This window comes from Corapipo altera, unplaced genomic scaffold, assembly GCF_003945725.1.
Source record: "Corapipo altera isolate COAL_440 unplaced genomic scaffold, ASM394572v1 2b, whole genome shotgun sequence".
Taxonomy (NCBI): domain Eukaryota; kingdom Metazoa; phylum Chordata; class Aves; order Passeriformes; family Pipridae; genus Corapipo; species Corapipo altera.
The window spans coordinates 27,177,404-27,199,351 of record NW_020884874.1 but is presented as its reverse complement, the minus strand read 5'-3'; the positions used below and the strand labels follow the sequence as shown (position 1 = coordinate 27,199,351).

The following is a 21,948-nucleotide window of genomic DNA, read 5'->3' as shown; positions in this document are numbered from 1 at the left end:
ACTGTTCATAGAAGCATAGCCTATCTATTCTAGTTATTGTGTTACCTTTATCTTATATGCCATTAAAATGGATCCAAAATGAAAAATAAACTTTTCAGAATGACAAAAAAACTAATCTGGCCCAGAATAATATCTGTTAATTGTGAGCTGCAGTTTGTACTATAACAGGAGTATTTGCAGAACGCTGTTTTGACAATGAAAATAGGAAGATGATTAAATGTGTAAAAAGTTTAAAGTTTATTTATGGGGAAGCCCATGGAGGAAGGAGACCCTGCTGGCACTTCCAAAGGCTCTGTGCACAGCCACTCACATGCATTTGTTCACCTTTGAGTACAGTCCAAGGACTGCATACATTTTCTAAAGAGGCATTTGTTGTCTGAAAAGCATCCCCACCTCCTCTGGGAGGAAAAGGGTGACAGACTGGCTGGATAGATAAATCCTTCAGACTGGATTCAACCTATGGACCACCTGCTATGGACTACACTGATATACCTGACGTCCTGCATATTTCCAACTCCCTCTAGAAGAATATATGGCATATTAATACAACGTACCTATGAAAGTAATTCAGACAAGTCCAGGCAAAAATACTCAGATATCAGAAGCAAAACCACAGTGTTCCATTTCTGGCAATCTGCCTTGATTTTTGGGAGGGTAAGTTTCCTAGCTGCAACACTGTTATTTCTGGGATCTAAGATGGGTCATTCAAAGTTTGGGTCACTAAACTTTGTGTCACCAAACATGCTGTGACATGTAAATAGGGAAGTATGGGTGTTTTGCTCTTTACCTCAGCCTTGCCTTAGGTTATACGGGTCTCAAGACAAAACAGTTATCTCTGTATCTAAGCTTCCTCTATCAGTCTGCATATGATATGGTTTGTATCAACAGGCTATACTTCTTGAAATAGTGAAACAGTGAGCTAAAGCTGAATTTTGGTTCAGGAATATTCTCGCCTTTGCTTTGGTTATACATTTTTCAATTTTAAAAACTTCTCTTCTAGATTCTTTCTACGGGCATCTGCCAAGATTGTTTCCCACGTAACATAAATGTAATTAGGTCAAGATGGCAGTGAGTTAAAGAGAGGGAAAGACAGTAAAAACCCAACAACTGCCAGTGTACTGCATTGTGGAGCCATAAAATTCATCAGGTGTGATATCTGCATTGAGAAAAATTAAACTGAAATACAGAAATTAGAGGAGCAAAATACCTATAATCTATTTAAAAAATCCAGATGCAAGTTGTTACAATACAGAGAGAAAAGTCAGGGAAAAAAGGCATAAGTAGATTGCTTTTATTTGATATGCATATCTAGATCACACTGAATTTTTAAGTTTTCTGTCTTTTGCTAAGTTTATAAAATATTTTGTTTCTTTTCCACAGCCACTGGCTGTACCAGAATAAATCCAGACGTTAGTCTGAAGACCTGCCAAGCTACTAGGGGGTCACACTGTCCTAAATTTTCACATCTATAATTTCAGATTTTTGCATGTCAAACCTAGTGAAGTCCAGAAATCTACTCTTTTAATTATAAATTAATGTCTCTCCTGAAATAAAGTTCATTCTTTGCTGAGAACAGCAAGAGGGAAGTAGAGAACATGAGGAGCTGGAGATCACTTAAAAAAAAAAAAAAAAGAGACCATCCAAGATGATTCATTATTAATTAATTAAAAAAAAACCCACAAGTTTCATCCTATACATTGTTACAGGTTAGTGTTGGATCTTATAATTCTGGATCTGCAGATTTTAGGCACTGCAGAAACTGAAGGCTGCATACATAGCTCAAATTTTGGAGAAAAAAAAACAGATGGGTGCATACAAATAATACCTTTAAGGAAACAAAGAAAAAAAAGGAAAACCAGGGCTAAGCGTTACCATACCTACCCGTCTTCCTTCTAGAAACTTAAGAGCTGTGCCAATGTTGGCAACCCAGTGAATTCTCTTCAGCTGACGTCCCTGCTCACAAGGCTTAAAGGTAATGAACAGATTAAACTCCAATTAGTTTTATGCCAATTTAAAAATTAAGTTCCAGGTTATCATCAATACCTACGTACCTACCATAGCCTGATTTACATGTAAAAATGCCCCTCAGAACAGTCAAATTGTCGAACTGTATATCTGCATATACCAACAGGGAGGACTGACACATATAGGGGACATAAACATGATACTTCCATTATAAAAAAGTTATATATGTCTTAATAACCTCAGGATGCAAGCTGTTGGCTTCAGTCCATAAACATCATCAAATCAGAGAACTGTTTTTCTTATGTAAAATAAGCTACTACTATTTTTATACGCAGGTACACACCTATATATATATATACACATGTGTATTTGAGAGAAGGTAAAATTCCCTCAGTTAAATATTTTTGCCTTCAAAGTATAAGTCAAAGCGTTGGTTTTCAAAAAATCATTCTGCAGTGAAGATATTTTACCTATGAATTTTCATCCCATCTCTCTAATACCTTAATGGCAATTAAAACACCAGCTATCACAAAGTCCCACTGAACAATGAATTTTGCTTCAGACAAGTAGGCTAAAAAAAGACAGAACATATCCTAGGCTTCTAATGCGTTACAGTGGAATTAAATTCCCCACTGAATTTTATATTGTAATGCAAATATAAAACTATTATGATTTAAATTCCTGTTCATGTTACAAATGGGTTTAACATGGGCCTGTTATAGATTCTGAAATTACTCTTGCAGTTACTACAGGATATCATATACTGGTATATACAACCTTTAAATTCACCAGACACTGTTCCAGTTCTGGAATATCTCTCATCTTAACCTAATTAATATAGGCAGGATACAATCCAATGAATTTCATTGTAACATGTGCCATCATTAAAATTCCTTTCCTATTTTACTACTTCTGATTCGCCACAAGAGGGAGGCTTTCTATCTTAGACTAACAGAAACAGAAATGGGTATATTTCAACAGAATAGAAACCCTTGAAAGTACAGTTTTTTCCCATCTTAAAGTAAAATCGGTTTTGTAGTTTGATTTACTACCTAATCTGGGGTTTCACTTGCAATCAAAACAGAAGCGAAACACGAAAAAGAGGGTACTTGCAAATTGCCTGCACGTAAGGAAACTGGCAACACCTGGAGCAAGTCTGTTTCACTACTCCTTCAGATGCTGTCATCTGATCTGCAAGCTGGTGTGGGGAAAGTCAGAGCCCTTGGCCTAAAATCCTTTTTTTTTTTTCTCCTATGGAGAAAACTATCCTGGCTCCCAAGAGATAGTCTATTTGCCATGTACACACTGTCCTCTCTGTACAAAACTTGGCTGTCAAAAAGTCATTTGGCATCATTTAAGGTTCTTTACATTAGCAAAGCAGCTGTCAAGGCAAACGGATATAAGCCCCCATGAAATGTGAGGGGTTAGTATTTTTTTTTTTTTTTCTGAGAGAAAGCTGTAAATTTAACAGGAAAAGACTGTCATTTTTTCAAGATGTACAGAAATAGCTTGCAGTTTAGACCTTGACTGTAGTAACATCTGGATGAACTGCACAGAATAATACAAATATGCAATTTTTATGAACTACTATGACAAAATTAATAAAAAAATGCATACAATCAAGAATGCCTGTAATAATCTGTAATACTATTTTTGTAGCCAGATAGCCCATTCTGTGAAAAACTTGTTTCCCTATTCAACAATACATTTTTTTACATTATTCAAATGCAGAAGCTTATTAGAAAATTATATCCTAGAGAAGATATGCAACTATCTTGTATATTTAGAAGGAAGGAAGTTCTTACCAACTTCTGCCCTGAAAGAACCTCCAAAAGGGCAATTAGCATTACCCCATCTTTGATGTCTTCAAACAGATCATTCACCAGCATGGGAGGATTGCGCTGGAAAGGGAGAAGACTTCAGATATTATAAAGGCTCACCAGTATCACATCCTAACTCTTTTCCCTTCAAACAGAACAACAAAGAGAGTGGCTGGTCCCCTTCTTTGTGTTTTATAATGTTTAACATCAATGTATCCTTTAATCATTGCTTTGCCACCACATTGTTTAACTACTTCACATTTCTGGCACAGGACTGTAACACTAGATGCTTTCTGCCACTGATGATACAATGGAAAAAACCTCCTTCTCCCTGAAACAAGCAAAGAAACACACCAACAACTGCCTCTGAGTCTATAAAATAACACAAAACTTACAGATCTATTACAGTCACATTTCAATCTATCAGCATATTTTCCCTAGTGTTAAGTATGTCACAGAAATTTCACTCTCTCAGTCCGAGGAATACGAGGAGGTGTAAGAAGGAAAGATCCCTAGAGCAGTGTAGCTGGTTGAGCAGTGCTGCTACTTTCTCACAGCTGACAGTTGTTACACTGAGTTGCTGTATTTCCTCTCCTCCAGGCCTTGCAGGCTTCTGCTGCCGTTAGCACTGTGTCAGCTCCTACTCAAGACAAATTGCTCAGCATATGCCTTTACATTTGCAAGCACAACAATGATGATACTGAAAAATATGTAAATAGATGATCTTTTAGAAATTTTAAATAACAAGGTCACATCATAAAGCTCTGTATTTTTAAATGCATCTCAGTTTGTGGAACTGCCACTCTCAGCTGGTCAGCATTTTAATGATCACAAAATGTCTCCTAGAAATAAAAAGTTTAAACTTGCTCCAACTGACATATAGCTCTGCCCTCCATGAGCTTGTGAGCGTTCATATACCTTTTAAGGATAATAATGATTACAATAATAATAATACCTGCTAATTCACTAAAATGACAATGAGACTAAAAAATTCTTGAAACTACTTTGGATTTAATAATTTGCTTTTGGGATACTTGTTAAAAAGGGTGCTTGTACAACAACTTACCAATGACTTTTGTTGTGTAGAAACAGAGATTTGAAAAGATGACCCTAACAAACGAAACACTGCCCTTGAAAAGGTAAAAATGCTATAATAAATCAGGAGAAAGCAAAGGTTTCTAGCTCCCAAAATCAAAATGTCCTGTGTTAATTGTGTATATAAAATAAAGTAGCACTACAACTCATTACAAGGGTATATTTAGTCATAGTTCTTTTTTAATTCCTAGCAATGCAAGAGATAGTGAATCATGTTCTTCCTTAATATAGCACTAAAGAAATCAGTGGAGCAAACAGGTCACCGGAGGTTAATTTCTCCCAGTCTTGAATCACAGGCAGTTGACATAAATGCAATTAATTTTCCTCACCTTCTATGTTATCATTTCCCATTTGAAGTTTGGAGCAGCTTTGGTTTTATCAGTATTACCACATGACAAAACACTGAAGAATTATGTACTAAAATAATTTAGCCATAAAGACAAGAGCAGCTACCACCCTAATTCAACAAGACGTGAAAGCCTAAAAAAAAAAAATCTCACCACCTATCTAACTGCCTCAGTAGTGGGGGGCACTTTTTGTTGCTGGAAGGTTGCATAATTACAAGCACTGCCACTGTTTTAGCAGCACACACCATATACCTTACAGCCAATAAAACAGGAACAGAAAGTAGATACAACACCTGTGCCACAAGATCTCTTGTATGAAACTCCTCTAAGTGGGAAAATTAGTTATTTATACAGATTGCCAAAAACATTCTCTGTAACACACTTTATAATACGTTTTTTTACTGCCCTGAACGTGTTAACACCAAATTACAAGGAGATAAGATGCTCATTGTGTTTCATAAATCACTTGTTTGGATTTTTTAATACTCAGGGCACATAACATAGAATTTACCTTATTATTATGATTCCAGTCACTCTCAGAAGTGTGGAATGAGTTATATTTTCAGTGGCATATATAAAAGAACAGATTCCTCTTCTACATAAGTATAGATACCAATCTTACTTCCCATGCTGATACAATTCAGAAAGATATACATACACTAGCTGATACTGAGAAGTTCATACAAGTTATTTATTGTATATGTACGATTGCACAGACTTAAGGTACTTAACTATTTTTCTAGCAGATCCTCCACTGAGATCAATACATTTTCTGCTGGAATGGGGAAATACCTACTGCTTGAATCCATAAATGTCAAATGAAGTGAAAGGAGAAAATGAAGCTGTACACTGCTTATTTATTAGCCTCCAGAGAAGAAAGGTTTTGATGGGGTTTTTTTAAACTGTACACAGTTAGCATCTATTGAATACTTTTTACTTGCCTTAATGCACTGCCAAAATACTAACTGTAAATATGTATAAGCAGGGAACGAAAACTAACTTAAAATTTTGTAATTTTGTAATTTAAAAAAAAAAATTTAAATAGCAAAAAATCGTAATTTTAAAATATACTCCAGATTTTGGCATTTTGCACATAAATGTATAGCCCTAGAAATGCCGTCAACTGATATGATCCTAATACATTGAATTTTGAATGTTGGAAAGCCTCTGCAAAAAATTTAATTAAGTCATTTTTCAACCAGGAAAAAAGAACATTTAAAAAGTATATGAAGTAACCTTTCAAAATCCTGTAATACTAAAGAAAAGTTGTCAATTATAAAATTCTTGAACAAAATTCTTCAGCATAACTCAGAATATACTTCAGTGAACAATCAGACATTAAGTTTACAACTTCTCAGGTCCACACTATGATTTCACTCGCCTCAGTATTTGATTTTGGTTTTTTGCAAGTTTCTTCAAGAAAGCAAAATAGCAAAATAAGAGTAATGATCTGTTACATACTGCATTGCACAAATTCTATTAAACACTCATTTACTGCAGCATATGCAATCCCAGTAGTGTGCAATGATACTTAGGAACAGACATGTCACAAAGAGGGAGGCACTCAGTACCAGTAAATTCATGTGATCTGTAGGAGGAATATGAATTAATCGAGAATGAATCTTAAAGGTTATTGAACCTGGTTTTCACCATATTAAATATTTATTTAAGTAACTGTATTTAAAACTGATCATAAATGAGAACTGAGGAGGAAATGCTTTGCTTAAACTTCTTGCTGTTACAACTTGTCTAATTTGCTGTAGTCTTCAGGAAATACTAAAGGACTGAGCATTGGTACATATAAAAAATATTTAACTGACAAGCCTCAAAAAAAGAGATTTGTAATACACCTGAAATGTCTAGAAATTCCTCCTCTGACACAGTAATAAAAGTTTTGTAAAATCCAAACTTCACATATTGAACCATCGTACGTTTCCTAAGCTTCTCTCTTTTATTCCAACACTTTTTCTTGAATTTATTTTCTCATTTGTATCTTTGCTACAGGAATCTTTTCCTTACACCTTGCACCTAACTTCTCTAATGAATAAATCCTACTACACAAATAGCAGTATCAACATCATAATGAATGCCAATGGAAACACTGAAAATTATTTTTGCTACATTAATTTTCAAATAATGATTCAAAAACTGCTGAAGAAATGTATGAAAACCTATCCACGTGCTCAGACAGGAACAAATCTGTGTAACTACTGAATTTGTCTCTGTAGGGAAATATATGTGAGAACAGTATGGAGAACATGAAATTTCCATTACTCTGTAATAGCTGGCCCACTTCTCCACCACAATTTAATTCCTAAATCCGTAAGCATATAGGTTTTGATACTCCTTGCTGTTAGCGATTATTTTTATTACTGAAGTTGGAGGGACTTGGTCTCTAAGTTTTACATGATTAATTTCATCACACAAATAAATTTAGCATTCACTGTTTAACATTAGAGGATTTACGCAAAACTACTTGAAAACACAGAGTAACTGTTGAAGCAGAAAAACTACCAGTCAAATTTTACTCATCATGCAGTCAAGATGGACATCAGCTTATTTTCTTTTCTGTGTCAGTGACTCAGATACTGGGAGCCTCTGTTTTCACGTTTGAAAAGGGTAAAAAGGATTAGCATCACTTAATTTATGAAAACTGATGAGGTTCTCGCAAGACCAAGTTACATTGCAAGAACAAACACAATTGACAGCACCATGTGTGAGAGCCATAAGTCTTGACATACCCGTTTCTTTTTCCCTCCTTTCTTTTCTATAAAAGATATAATTTTGCAAATTTAAATGTCTTAATATCAGTTTTAACTCTCAGGTTTAATTCAGTACTATATAAACATTGCCTAAGTATAATCAAAAATCTTCACCCATTCTTATTTTTATTTTTATTTTATATCCATCCTCTGCTTTTGTTTATGTGTGCATCCTCTCAATGAACACACACAAAATTAATAGTAATTTCTTTCAGTAAGTATTTCTGTTCATTCTGTTTAGTGACTTTACTACAATACTTTGGTGAGTACAAACACTTAAGTTATCTCTACACCTGGGAACAAAATGTTATTTGATTGGGTTAAACCAATTTACAGTCTGTGTTCCAAAGCTTTGAAACTACTGTTCCCCCAAACTTTCACCAAAGATGAAAAAGACAATAAAAGGCACATGCTTCTGCTGTTTCAGAAAGTGACATGTTTTTCATCTTCTTTACTCATCTAATCCACTACCTAAAAAATTGGCATAGGTAACGAAACAAAAAATATTTAAGTAACTGCTGGTTTGAATGCATGTTACGTCTCCTTTTGAAATATTTGGCATGAATTTGTTTTGTATTTTAAACTCAGACTTTGAAAAGATGCTTTAAAATATAATCAGAAGCATACTCAAATTACATCTATGCTTTGAAGGCTGAGACTGCGAGGAGGGAGGACAGTTCTACAACCATAGAGAAATATGAATAAATAATACGCAATTAGAAAACTTCTCATCCTGTTACGCATGCATATCTCACTTATCATTAGTAGAACTGCACAGATGCACAAAAATTAAAGAGGATGGTCAGAAGATAGAACACATTCATTTCATAGATTGTGTCCCGATTTCTGCAAGTGGCTGGTAGAGAAGAGAGATGATTTCCAATTGATGACTCTCACCAGATTAGTACTCAGAATCACAGAACAGATACAGTTGGGGTTAGGGAGACAGACAGCAGAGGGACAGATGCAGCCTAGTGCTAACAGCTCACCCAAAATGAACCTGCATTACAGTTCCTGCTAGTTATCATACTTGCAGCTCTTTCCTCTGTGTTCATCCCCTATGGGTGAGGGCACAGCTTGCACTAAGGCTGTTTTACTTCCATCTTTCTTTAAGTTGTCCTGTAACTAGCTTATGCCAAGTCCTTTACCTGTCTTCTGATTGTGTAAAAAATAAACCTTTGAAATAGGAATTTTAAAAAGGTAGCATTCTATTCTAAGAGCAAAAGAGAATAAAAAATTCATACCTTCCTCCTATTGCCTTTCATAAAATTCAATTCATAGAATCATAAAACCATATAGGTTGGAAAATAGCTTTAAAATGAAGTCCAACCATCAACATAACACTGCCATGTCCACCACTGAACCAACCCCCCAAGGGCCACACCTACATGTCTTTTAAATACCTCCAGGGATGGTGACTCAACCACTTCCATAGGCAGCCAGTTCCAGTGCTTGACAACCCTTTCGGTTAAGAAATTTCACTGGTAGTCTTATTGCATTTTTGCTCATTCTTATTTATTTGTATCCATATTCTCAAACTCATTCTAACTTTATAGTTAAATAGCTCAAAAAAAATAGTTTTAATCTACTTGATACACTTAGTTATTGAATTAGTTTCTGTTTCAATTAGAGCATGACTTTTTAGAACAAAAACATACCTTAAGATTTTAAAGATAAGCAAGGAAGAATCTTTTACTCATGGCAAACCCTGACAAAGAATGACACCCTGCTTTATATTCCCAAGCTATGAATTGTCGTTGGTTGTACCTAATACAATCAAATCAGTTCTGCATTTCCATTTCTTTCAAATCATTACTCTTCACAATGTCAAAAACCTTTTAAATCTCCCTTTTAAATCCTTTCTCCTTTTTAAATCCTCCTTTGCTCTACTCAACCAACACAGTGTAAGGATGACAACTCTACCTTAGTACACTTTCCTTTCCTTTGCTGTCTCTAAATCTATCTTTCAAATTGTTACAGTAAACCCCATCAATCTTTTATTAGAAAACATTGATTTCTCCTGGTTTTGAGGTTTCATGCACTACTTTTTTTCAAAAATATTCAAATTCATTCATGATGGAACATTTCTCCAGATAGCATGGTGTTGAGTTACAGACACTTTAACAATAGTTTTTAGTTTTTTCTTATTTCCTCCTATTACTTTTTCCATTAATAATTTTACTAGATTGTCAAAAATGGCAATGAAAGAAACCCAAAGTTTTCTAAGAGTAGCCAAGAAATAAAGAGCCAATTTGAAATGAAATTACTATTACTGAGTCAAATTCAGCACACTTGTTGTGGATCAATGGTGAAAAACAAAGACAAAATTCAAATCACCTTTCCCCAGGCTCAACTGTACTCCTTCACTCGCAGCTCCTCTACCTGACAGTAGTGCAGGATATTTCTCTGCTGTAAGTGTGAGCCCAGCACTTCACAGTGTTCCTCGCTAGACACCATACACAGAGATGCTCCATATTTTATTGGGTCAAAGATGAGAGCAGGATGCAGTCAATACCACCTAGTCTAAGTGGGTCTCCTTCCAGGATTTTTCCTTATCACACTTCAAATGCTTCCAGACAATGGAGATGTTACAGATTTCCAGTTTCTTTTGAAGCAATCAAAACCAAAAGAACATTTTACAAAAACTTAATAGCCTAAATATTGAATTTTTGGGCTACAAGCCAGAATATGAGTGCAAGGGAAGTCCTGGTCACTTCACAGACCCACCAGTACTTCCTACAACTGTGATTGACTCAAAAAACATATTTCCAGACTTTCAAAAAACATGACTAATTGATAACTATCATGCTGAGATTCATCCTCAATCTTGTACAGATGATGGGGATTCCTTTTTAAGTTTATTTGCTCAGACAAATCTGACATATTCTATACTCCAGGGCCACTATAGGCATAGACAAAAAGGTTTGATTATTAAAAAAATAAATTCGAAAGCCATGCATTACCTTAGCCAGATGAGTATTGATCCATTTCGTGAAAGTCCTTTTCTGGACTGACTCTTGCTCATCTGAAAATAAAAGGAAATCAGTTTGATTAGACATCACTGGATACTTTCAGATTTACTGAAGCATAATATTCCCACTATATATTCTTGAGACAGTCAATTTTGCCTGTAAGAAATACTCCATATTATTACAATAATGCTCTGATACTTATTATTTGAAGAGTTTCATGTCAAAGTTCAAGTCTTAAAAAGCCAATGATCAGTTAGACATGATTTTAAATTTGAATGCCAAAACAAATTTGACTTCTAAGTCCATTCTATACTTACCCAAGGTGTGAACAGCTAGAACTTCCCTGTACTTCTTAACTAGAATCCATGTCTCTGACAGTCAAGTTGCTTTTATGTTGAAAGTCAGCTAGGGCCTTAGAAAAAAATACTCTTAGCATGTATATCTGAAAATGTTTAGAATGTTGAATTAAAGATTTTAAATTGCATTATCAAACTTATTTGTCCTCTGGGAGATCCTGCCAGGAAGGAGCCATTAGCTAATTCAGGCAGTTTCTATATGCTACTTACTACCTCCCTTACTCCTTTCTTGAAGCCATTGCCTGATTTATAGTGAATTTCACTGATTGTCAGATAGCCCCTGAGGGACAGCTGTCAGATGCATAAACAAAAATAGTTCCTGAATGAGCTCCTCCAACTTCAGCAGCAAGGGTCATGGCTGGGGAGGGAAGAGAATCACAGCACTATAATCCATCCACAAAGTCCTGTCCCTTCTTCATGGGTAATCAGTTTTGACACATGGAATAATTTCACAACAGAGGCACTCAAGTATTTATATGGATTTTTTTTTTCCAAAATAGAAGGGAGTATCTATTTCATGGAAAAACGAATCACGCTATTACTATCACCAGTTCTGAATGAGCACCTCCTTTCCCAACAGAAAATCCAAATAAATACAGTTGCTGTTAAATATTCACTTTTTATAACAACACGTGCTTATCCCAAAACCGACAGATGCAATATCTAATTTTAGTTACTGCATTTGCTAGTGACTCGTGCAGCACTGCATAGCATTTTCCAGATTCAAACTCATGCAATGCTGCTTCACAATGAGGTTACATAAAGATACAAATCACCAAACAAAATTCTAAGGCCAAAATATTTTCTTCAGTGGAATAATGATGGCTGCCTGACCATATATGAGCCCCCCAAAAAGTGTCTGTGCATTACAACTCAAGGATATTTTCTTTACATATAAATGCTATCTCACATATAAGAAATACCAGAGGAAAAAAAGATACATACACTCTCCAGCATCTATTGCCAGATTAGCACACTTCATGCCTAAGAAAATAAGTTTGCATTCTTTATTTTCCTTCGATATCATTGGGCAAGCTGTCTTACCTAATTTTTAAACATTCATTACATTCTTAGGATCTACTTGTTGCACTCACAGGCAATTTATGAAAAATATCACACAAAATACTGCATCATGCTTCATTCAACACTGACTGTTTTTGGCAGGGAGGTGTCTTGACTTTGTATGTGACAATTGTTTCTACATTGTGGCAAACAGACTTCTTGCTGTATGGTTTCTAACCATGAAGATGCTTTCCTGATGATATAAAGTAAATGTCAGCTGTGCTCTGCATTTACATATATAGGTAGCCACATTAATTTCCATGGAAGTACTTGCACACTTCTATTGGGTTGTGTGTGAGGAGATGTAGGGATAGAGATCAAGCACACACAGAATCAGTCCAGCTCTGCTTTCATTCACACATCTGTAATTTAAAATTCCCCAGCAACTGTGATACGATGATGGCATGCCAAAATAAATGTACTGGGCCTTTAGAAGTCAAACTTCTCATCAAAGAAATGAGTGAAAATGATACCCCAATTTGTAGTTCCAGTGCATTTTGGTGATTTACAAAACACCCTTCTGACAACAACTGGAAATCAGAGAACAAGCTTCCAGCTTCTGAAGAGACAGACCAGCAGAAGACATACCTCGTTTCAGTCATATCAACAAACAGCAGAAATAGCCTTTCAAAATAATCTGTTTCAAGGCAATTTATGTGAGCAATATATTCTTTATGAGCACAACTGCAACTACTAACAATGAAGTTTCCTTGGTTTTAGCACTTTTTTCATAGGCTTAAAAAGGAACAGATTTTATCACTGTAAAATCTATGTCTGAACATAACACTAGTAGTGCATTGATTTTAAAAATTCCATTGTAAATACACTTTTTACAAATTTACCTGGAAACAAGTATGTTCTTTTCATTGACCTGATGTAAATTCTCTGCAGAGATACTGTTTATCTATACCCACAGGACATGTTTGTCATACAATTTCTTACGCTCCCCCCACTTGCAAAGACTGTCAGCTCCGTATTCGCACCACTTACCATGCAGGTACTGAAGGAACTCAGGAAGCACGTTTAACGATGTAATATTTCTGCCAACAGCACCTTTATAAAGAAACATAAGCACTGCTGCTGCTGCTCTGCTGCTGCTGCTGTTGTGGCTGCTAACCCTGTGTCATGTGCAGCGTTTCTTTAGAATATAGCCAGAAGTAATTTTTCAAGAATGATCCAATTTCTTTCCTTCACTGGAAATGCAGGCCTCTTACACAAATCCCTCCACTCTCTCTTATCAGAGAATTCACATGAAGCCAAACCTTAAAAACATCTTTATATATTCTTGCAGAAATGCAACAGCCAGACAAGGCTAGCTGTATTAGAAGTAGCAGTTCTGCTGATCTCACTGCCATCATCCTTCTCCACTGTTTTCCTGTGGAAAGATTATATTATCTGAGTACCAGCCAATCCGCTAGCAGAAATCTCTGATGTCAAGAGCTTGAATAATTCATCCAGTGACTGGGACAACGCAACTACACTGCTGATATCCTAAAGCAGAAAGGCTGTAAAAACTGATGCAGCCTTCTCACCAGTGCTTTTGTAACAATATAATGCTCAGTAAGCATAAAAGTAGCTGAATGGCATAACCCTTCTCTAGGTTGTCATATATATAAAGGAAAACAGGTTTTAAAAACAACCTCTTAGGTTCATCACTGCATACTCTATTGAGATACAGATATCCTTCTGCTTTGCACCTGAAAGAGTAAAGTAAAAGAAATAGCAAGTAATGAATCTCAACAGGTATGTAGGCCACTCAGCTTTTAATAATATATTTGAACTCTTTCACAAGAGGGATGAAATATATGGAAGGATCCACAGATTTTCTGGAGTGCACCTAGATCACCCTGAAAAATACTCAAATTTCTGATAATATGCAGTATTTTCAATTTCATCAAATCAGAGCACCAGAGCATTTAACAGTTTTTTTTTCCCTCTGGTAAAATGAAGGTAGATACGAAACACCATGTGTGGAGACTCATGTGTTATGTACAGAGTAGTACACACTACTGAAATGAGAATAAAAAAGGCCCACTTCTATTATGCCATTACTGTAAATTTACTGTTATACAGGTCAAATTCAAATTTCAGTTTCTGTAAAACATGATGACTCTGAAAATATCATTTTGCATGTGAAAAATGTTGCAAGAAAGTTTCATATTATTTAACCAAATGTCTGCCTTTAATTGGCTGGAAATATCTTCATATTATTACAAACATTTTCTCTACTAAAGCATCAGCAACAGACTGCATTTTTAACTGATTAGAAAAAAAACCACAAATGTAATTGGATATATTTAATATAAAACATTTAGAACAAATTATTTTGATCAATGAACAAAACTAGCCATATATCTTCAGACATTTACGAATATGCTGATGGAATATGCAGCATGCATACATTTAAAAATGTCTAGTATCATGTTGATAGGTGTGTACTGAGCAGTAGCAGATGGCACATCAAGCACCTCTTGCCTTAGGTGCTTGGGGATAGGATGGTGAGAAGGCAGCTGCAGTGCAGGATGGCAAACACAGAGTTCTGCTGCAAGGTAAAAAAAGGAGGAGGCTCATACACAGAGTGAGAGTCACGACAGAGTTCAGTTCACACAAGTCTAATTAAAGCATCTTGACTGATTCTCAGTGACCAAATATTGTGGAGATTTTTTTTGTTTTTTTGCTTTAGTAAAATTCAGTTGAAGTTCTTCAAAGTTCCTCATTTTCAGGATCCTTTTTTTGTTTTCTTTGGCTTTGAGAGGTCTGCCTTAAAAACACCAGAGCTTTTTGTTTCATTTTGTCTTCCAGGTTTTTGATGCCTTTAGGAATACACTAAACCAACCTGGAAGTGCAGAAAAGTGTGCCAAAACAGACGCACCAGCATATACCACTGCTCAATCTAGAGGTAACCTCAGTACAGTCATTTGGGAGCCAAAGGTTTTATGTCATTTGGAGGAGTGGAAACAGAGAAAACCCACAAACATACATTTATTGCAAGCACATACTGGTGGAATAGTTACAGGAGACTGAAGTGCTCACAGCTGCAGAAGGGTTGTCTGCTGTGTCATGTGCTGCTGGACAGCAATTGGCACGCTGCTGAGGACTTCTGCTTTTACTGTCTAACTGAAATGTATTTACAAAATATGCATTTTGATTTTACACATTTCTTATCAATTTCCTTTACTTCTAAGAGAAAGTGTCTGTCCACCCACTAGTTAAAAAGATATAAAGAATGATGGAATTTATCACCCAAAGAAAGTTGCGTTTAAAAAATATCTGGTTAGAATGAAGAACAAACTAAATAAATCAATGTGTCTTCTTTTGTTCTCCATCAATTTATTGCAAGTATGATCAGCAATCAGTCTCTCTGGAAGCACTTGCTGTGGACTGTGCAAGCAGTTTAAATTTTTGAAACCTGGAAAACCAAAAATCTAGCCAGCACCAGAGAGTGTATGCTTTAATTTAGGCTGTTGGATCCACCTCACAGCAGCAGTTAGACTGTCACAAGATAACATTTATCCTGTGGGACTTGGGAGACTTCCAGTCCTTAAATCCAAAGTAATGCCCTGTTGTGCCCATATTCTCATGTGCACATGTCAAATGTTCCTGCTTCATCCAGACACACACTATCCCCCACTTTCCTGTGCTCTGGTTTTCACAGAAAGGAACAGAGCATGAACAGAGCACAGTGATCTTGATCCTTAGAACCCAGGATACGGTCAGGACACAACCATGCTGTCCATAACTGCATTTCGATCAGGTTTCCCTTAGTGTTTAAAGAAATGAATGAGAACAATATGATTTCTACAGTGGGTTGGAAGATATGCCTAAAATGTAATTTTTTTGACTTTGTGCCTCTTTCCTGTGCCCAATCTTTGCAGCATGCTTGCTCCTATTTTTCTGTTTTGAGTGACTAAAAAAATCAAACTGAAATTAAATTGTTATGCACTGTATTTTGCCTCAATAGGCTGCATTTTGTTCTTCTCCACATGTATAAGCAGAATGTATTCAGAACTAATCAATGAACATATATGCACTTTATGTTTACTGCGTATCTGCTTGTGCTGCCACACTATTATTCTCATCATCTCCACTAACTGCTGTCTTGATCTTCATGCGATGTAAATATATTACTCATCTATTACTCACTTTCATAGTATCTGCACTCAACTGAATACAGTCAGAAATGAAAACAACACCTGTTAGAAAACCATTACAGGCTTCATTTTTAAAAGCAGCACCCTGAAGAAGATATTAACTAAAATCAGGATACTCAACATTCGAGTTAATCATGTGCAATGGCTTCAGCACCACATTTGCTGCTCTACAGGTGTCTGTTAGTTCACCAGTTTGGCATGGGTGACAGTGAACCTAAATGTTCATACACATATCTTTTCCTGCACCAATACCTCAGGCAAAAACTACCTGATGTAACTGATCAGGCTCAACTTTGTAATTTTCCTTATAATTACTTATTTTCCTTAATTTTATACTTAAAGAGATGGTTTGGATGTTGACAAATCAGATAGAAATCTAGAAAATCCCGTAAATTTAATTAATAATTATTCTACATTGCACTCATATTTCAATCCATGCTAATAGACACATCAGTTGAAGAATGATTTTTTTTCATAAAGACTTAAACAGTTAAAGACACTGATGAAAAATCATTCTCTTATCTATAAAACCTACCTACTACAGTAGCATCTGCAATGACATAATAAAAAAATATCCTAAACAATTTTTTGGGGTTTTTTACAGTTCATTGCAGTTCTGCAGCTAACATCATATTGCCATTTACACATTTTGCAGCCATTCTTTCAGTTGACATGAAAACCTTGTGTATAATAACCTTTGTGTGTTGCTGGTCCATTCCCTTAGAGCTTTTATAAAGTAAGATTGGAAAAAAACATGCCCTATTGAAAAGAAACCTAATTTTTAACAGAAGACTTAAAGAAAAGTGGTACTTACATCAAACCATTTAAAGAAGATCTTTAACATTGTTGAAATCTATCTAGATCAGCACTAGTATGTATACAAGTATCTTTGTTAATTAGGGTTTTAAGCAGTCATTCCACTGGCAAAAAGGGTACTTTACAAGCAGTTATAAACAAATACCTATGAGATCAGACTGAAGGCAGCAGATCTTTGAAAATGGAAAGCATAGGTTCTGATTCCAGCTTTTATTCACTGTATGGTACTTATATGAACTCCTAAAATAATGGATAGTCTTGCTCTCCTGAAGCCAACCTTGTCAGGTAGGTAAATTACTCTAACAGTCGTCGCCAATTTGCAGCAGATTTGCTAATATTATACGACACTAATAGGACTGTTCACAACATTATGCACTACAACCTGGAGAGACTTTGTGCAAAAATGTCAGAATTTAATTTGAATTTGAATGTTTAATGTTTCTCTTTCATAAGGCACAGAAATGTAAATGCACTGCACCAAATGCACCACATGGAACAAATTTCTACTATCAGTGGTAAGATTACTATTCTTCTATACCTACAATAAGTTTAATAGCTTAAAAGCAGTCGAAAAATTTACTTGGACATGAAAAAGCTCAGAATCTACTGAAAGAAATCAAAACTTATGGAGACATACTGGACACACGCTGTTCAATGGATTAATCAGGATATAATGGTGCAACACCTGTAATTTATAAATAAATCTATGCAGAAAACCAAAATATACATAATGATTCTTGTCTTACATAAAAGACATTCTGCAATCACATCTCAGTTCTGTTTATGCCTAAGTTCAGTGACATGACAATAGTTAACTAAAGGTTTACAAAAATGTAGAATCTTCTATTTATTCCATGGAAACTATGGGCAGTTTTACTCTAGAGATAATTTTTATTATAGTTTCACATATTGTAGACGTGAAGCTCTATCAAAGTCTACCTAATGGAAAGAATGTAATCGTAATTTCATCACCAGCTGACCATCAGAGGTGATTGTCCCACTCTATTCTGCGCTGGTGCAGCCTCACCTCGAGTCCTGTGTACAGTTCTAGGTGCAACAATACAAGATATATAAAGCTATTAGAGAGCATCCAAGGGAGGGCTACGAAGATAGTGAAGGCTCTAGAGGAGAAGCATACAAGGAGTGGCTGAGGTCACTTGGTCTGTTCAGCCTGGAGGAGACTGAGGGGAGACCTCATTGCAGCCTACAACTTTCTCGTGAGGGAAAGAGGAGGGGCAGGCATTGATCTTTTCTTTGTGGTGACCAGTTACAGGACCCAAGAGAACAACACGAAGCTGTGTCAGGAGAGGTTTAGGTTAGATATTAGGAAAAGGTTCGTCACCCAGAGGGTGGTTGGCTACTGGAACAGGCTCCCCAGAGAAGTGGTCACAGCACCAAGCCTGACAGAGTTCTAGAAGAGTTTGGACAATGCTCTCAGGCATGTGGGCTGTGTTGTGCACAGCTGCACTTGATGATCCTTGTGGGTCTCTTCCAACTCCGGATATTCTGTGATTCTGTGATTCTATTTTTGAATACTTGGAGATATGATAATTTTAAATACATTTAGAATTAAATGATGAATTGTTTCTTCACATGCTATTTTCAACTCAATAAGTTCAGTATTAGAATAAATGGAAGGGTTAAGCACTTATAGGATGGCTACAAAGAGCAGAGATTCTACCTTCACATGAAATCATACAGAGAAGACAAAGGGCAGTGGGTGAAAGTTGCCCTGGAAGAGGTTTCATCCTGATATAAGGAATAGATTTTTTACAGTAAAGAACAATCATTCACTGGAACAACTTCCTCGGGGATATTCAAAAAGCCATTTGACAAGACACAAGATAATCTCATCTAGGCTCCCTTCCCCCCAAAAGGTTAGACAAGTTCAAGGACCCTTTAAGCCTTGCCTGTTCTTTGGCTCTATAATTTTACGGAAAACTGTTCTGTATTACTAGTAAGAAATGTGTTCTGCTACTTGTAACAGTCTAAGAATTTTTCACTATATTTATGAAATCATATATGTGATCAAATATCTTCAAACTCAGGTTCAAATCAGGACCTTACAAATTAATTACTCTTCCATGTGTGAAATGTAATTAAATGAAAATACACATGAGCACATATAAAAACTCAGTTCTGGGGAAATGCTAACTCTTATGTTTCATTGTTCAATAACAAAAATTAAAGTTAGCAGCATAGTATCTTCCTTAAAATTTATACATATTACTGAAACATAGGGTAAAAACAACTGAATAAAACTTTGCAATTATTGAGAAAGTAATATCTTGGTTTGTTCTTAGTGGGTTTTTTTTACCGTATCTAGGATATGTTTCTTTTTTTTGTTTTGTTTGTAGTTACCATAACATGAAAAAGAAAAAAAAGTTTTAAAGTAACCTATATATTGCGCTTGTTTGGTACTATTGTTTTATTTGTTACATTTAGCGTATATCTCTTCCTTTTCTGTGTCATTGTTTCATGACATACCTGAGTCTACCTTCAAGAAAGCTTAAAAGCTCACAGCCTGACTGTGATTTCACGCTGAGCCATTCCACTGACATCATTAGGGTTGCATGAGAGTAAATTAGAGCATGATGAAAACCACAGTGAGATGAGGTTATACAGGTCGAGGTCTAATTCAGTTGTCAATCTAAATGAAAGGAAAAACAGGCCACACAGATTTAAACTTTACTGTTCTTTAATCAGTCTTTTTTCCATTTGATCCTCCCTAGGATGCTTCTATTGTATTCCTTAAACAGCAAAACAAAAGTATCATGAGAACCCACACAAACATGAAGTATCCGAATTTCAGAATAAGTAAACAAAACCCCTGAGGCCCTTCAGGACTCCTAAGAGCACTTGCCAATTTTGCCTAAAGGTAACTAAATACCAAACAGCAAAATGTGAAGACTGCGCTGTAGATCAGAATATCACGATAATGATGATGAACTTGGTGAAAGGTTTTAACTTCAGTTAATCAAAAATTACCACCCCCAAACATTTACGTACTATAAGTTTCAAATTCACTTTTCAAAACACACTAAGATCTGGGGCTTTAGGCAAAGTATCCTAACAGTTAAGACACATTATAGTAAAGCTGTCTCCTCAACCTGAAGTACAGGCCTGTACAAAGTCAGAGCTGAAACCGTGGCTTCCAAGGATTCACGTCCCTTCTGTTCCCACAGCAGTAGCCACTATACTGACTCCACAGGGGAAGTAGAAGCTCCAGCTTGGGTTTTCAGGACTCTGGCACAGGCAAAGGCAGTAGCACAGTGGTGACCTTGTTCCTATTCAGAAATGTGTTGCCTTTATTTTATATATGCCAACTGCACTCCTGTTAAATGCATGACTTTCTCAAGAGGTGTTAAAGAAGCATTGTGCACACTGCTGGTACAGAAGGATGTAATGGCAACAGGAAGGATAGGACAAGAGCTGAAATTCATTCCCTGTTAGAAATAGAGCACATAACCATATGCTGTAACTGAGATGCAACTGTGGTGTTGGCTTATGAACACAAGCGACCCTAATTTACAACACTGATAGGTATTTCCTACTGGGCTGCAGCAACGGATAAAACTCATTTTAAACACAACCTTGCAATACAGGAACAACATTTGCTTCTTACTGTCCTTATGACGAGGACAGGAGAAATAGCTGGCATTTATCTGTTAACATGTATTCAAACAAAAGAAAAAGGAATTTTTTCAGCTCCTTTGCTGGTTGTCTTAAACATATGTACCTGGCCTATGGATCATCTCTACTGAAGACAACACTTTGTTTCAGGAAAAAAGCAAGGTCTGTGCAGCCCTAAGAAGTCAGATGCCTATTCTGCTTTCTGCATGTCCTCTGAAGAAGAGGCCTCAGGCTATTTTGAACCAATAAATATCTAAATACCCACATAATGTCAGGGGAAAAAATTGCTTATGCAAATTCATATTATGTGGTATTATCAACAGTTCAGGTATTAAGTTTTCCTAATTTCAATGTAACTACTATTTTTGCCAAGAAAAACAAGACATTATTATAGCATTTAGATATCACTGAGTAGCAGGAAACTATATCCCAAGAAAAAAATCCCATTAACAAAGAAATGTATTACTGAGTGAATTTCTCCCACCTCTAAACTTTGCTACTTGCTTTTTTATTACCATTATGGTTTTCTAGCTAGTGAAACAGACCCCTCACTCATGAAGGGAAGCCATACTCCAGACAAAGCACACAGATCAAGTAACTTCTTTGAGTGACCTCTAGTAAATCCTCCCTCCTAAAAGCAATGAATTTTTAGCATGGAGCATGAATTTTTACCCTGAGCATGGAGTCCAGGGAGCATAGCATGGAGAGACCAAGCAGTGGCTGGACTTGGCAGCAGAGCTGGCAAAAGCGCTGGGCACTGGGAGAAGGTGGGAGCTGGCCCCAGGAGGAATCAAACACCGTCAGCCTCCTCAAGGGAAGTCTGGCAGTGAACTAACAGCAAGACCTGAATTCCTTCTCACCAGATCAGTGCTGTGTTTCACACCATGCTTATACAAACTCTTCCTGTATCAAATTGGATATGATTTTTTCATGACGACAATGTTTGCATTTAAATACTGCACCTCTTAA

The 21,948-nt window shown here is 36.1% G+C and overlaps 1 protein-coding gene across 19 annotated transcripts in view; it reads right to left on the bottom strand.

The window, feature by feature from the left end:
* SYNE1 (spectrin repeat containing nuclear envelope protein 1) overlaps positions 1-21,948 on the bottom strand; it is a 296,931-nt gene that overhangs the window by 240,520 nt on the left and 34,463 nt on the right. For all 19 annotated transcript variants that reach the window (XM_027634233.1, XM_027634232.1, XM_027634231.1 and 16 more), the window contains exons 3-5: positions 10,953-11,014; positions 3,771-3,866; positions 1,882-1,965 (exon numbers count right to left, since the gene is read on the bottom strand). In XM_027634233.1, coding sequence (XP_027490034.1) covers positions 1,882-1,965; positions 3,771-3,866; positions 10,953-11,014 — 242 coding nt within the window. The remainder of the gene's footprint in view (positions 1-1,881; positions 1,966-3,770; positions 3,867-10,952; positions 11,015-21,948) is intronic.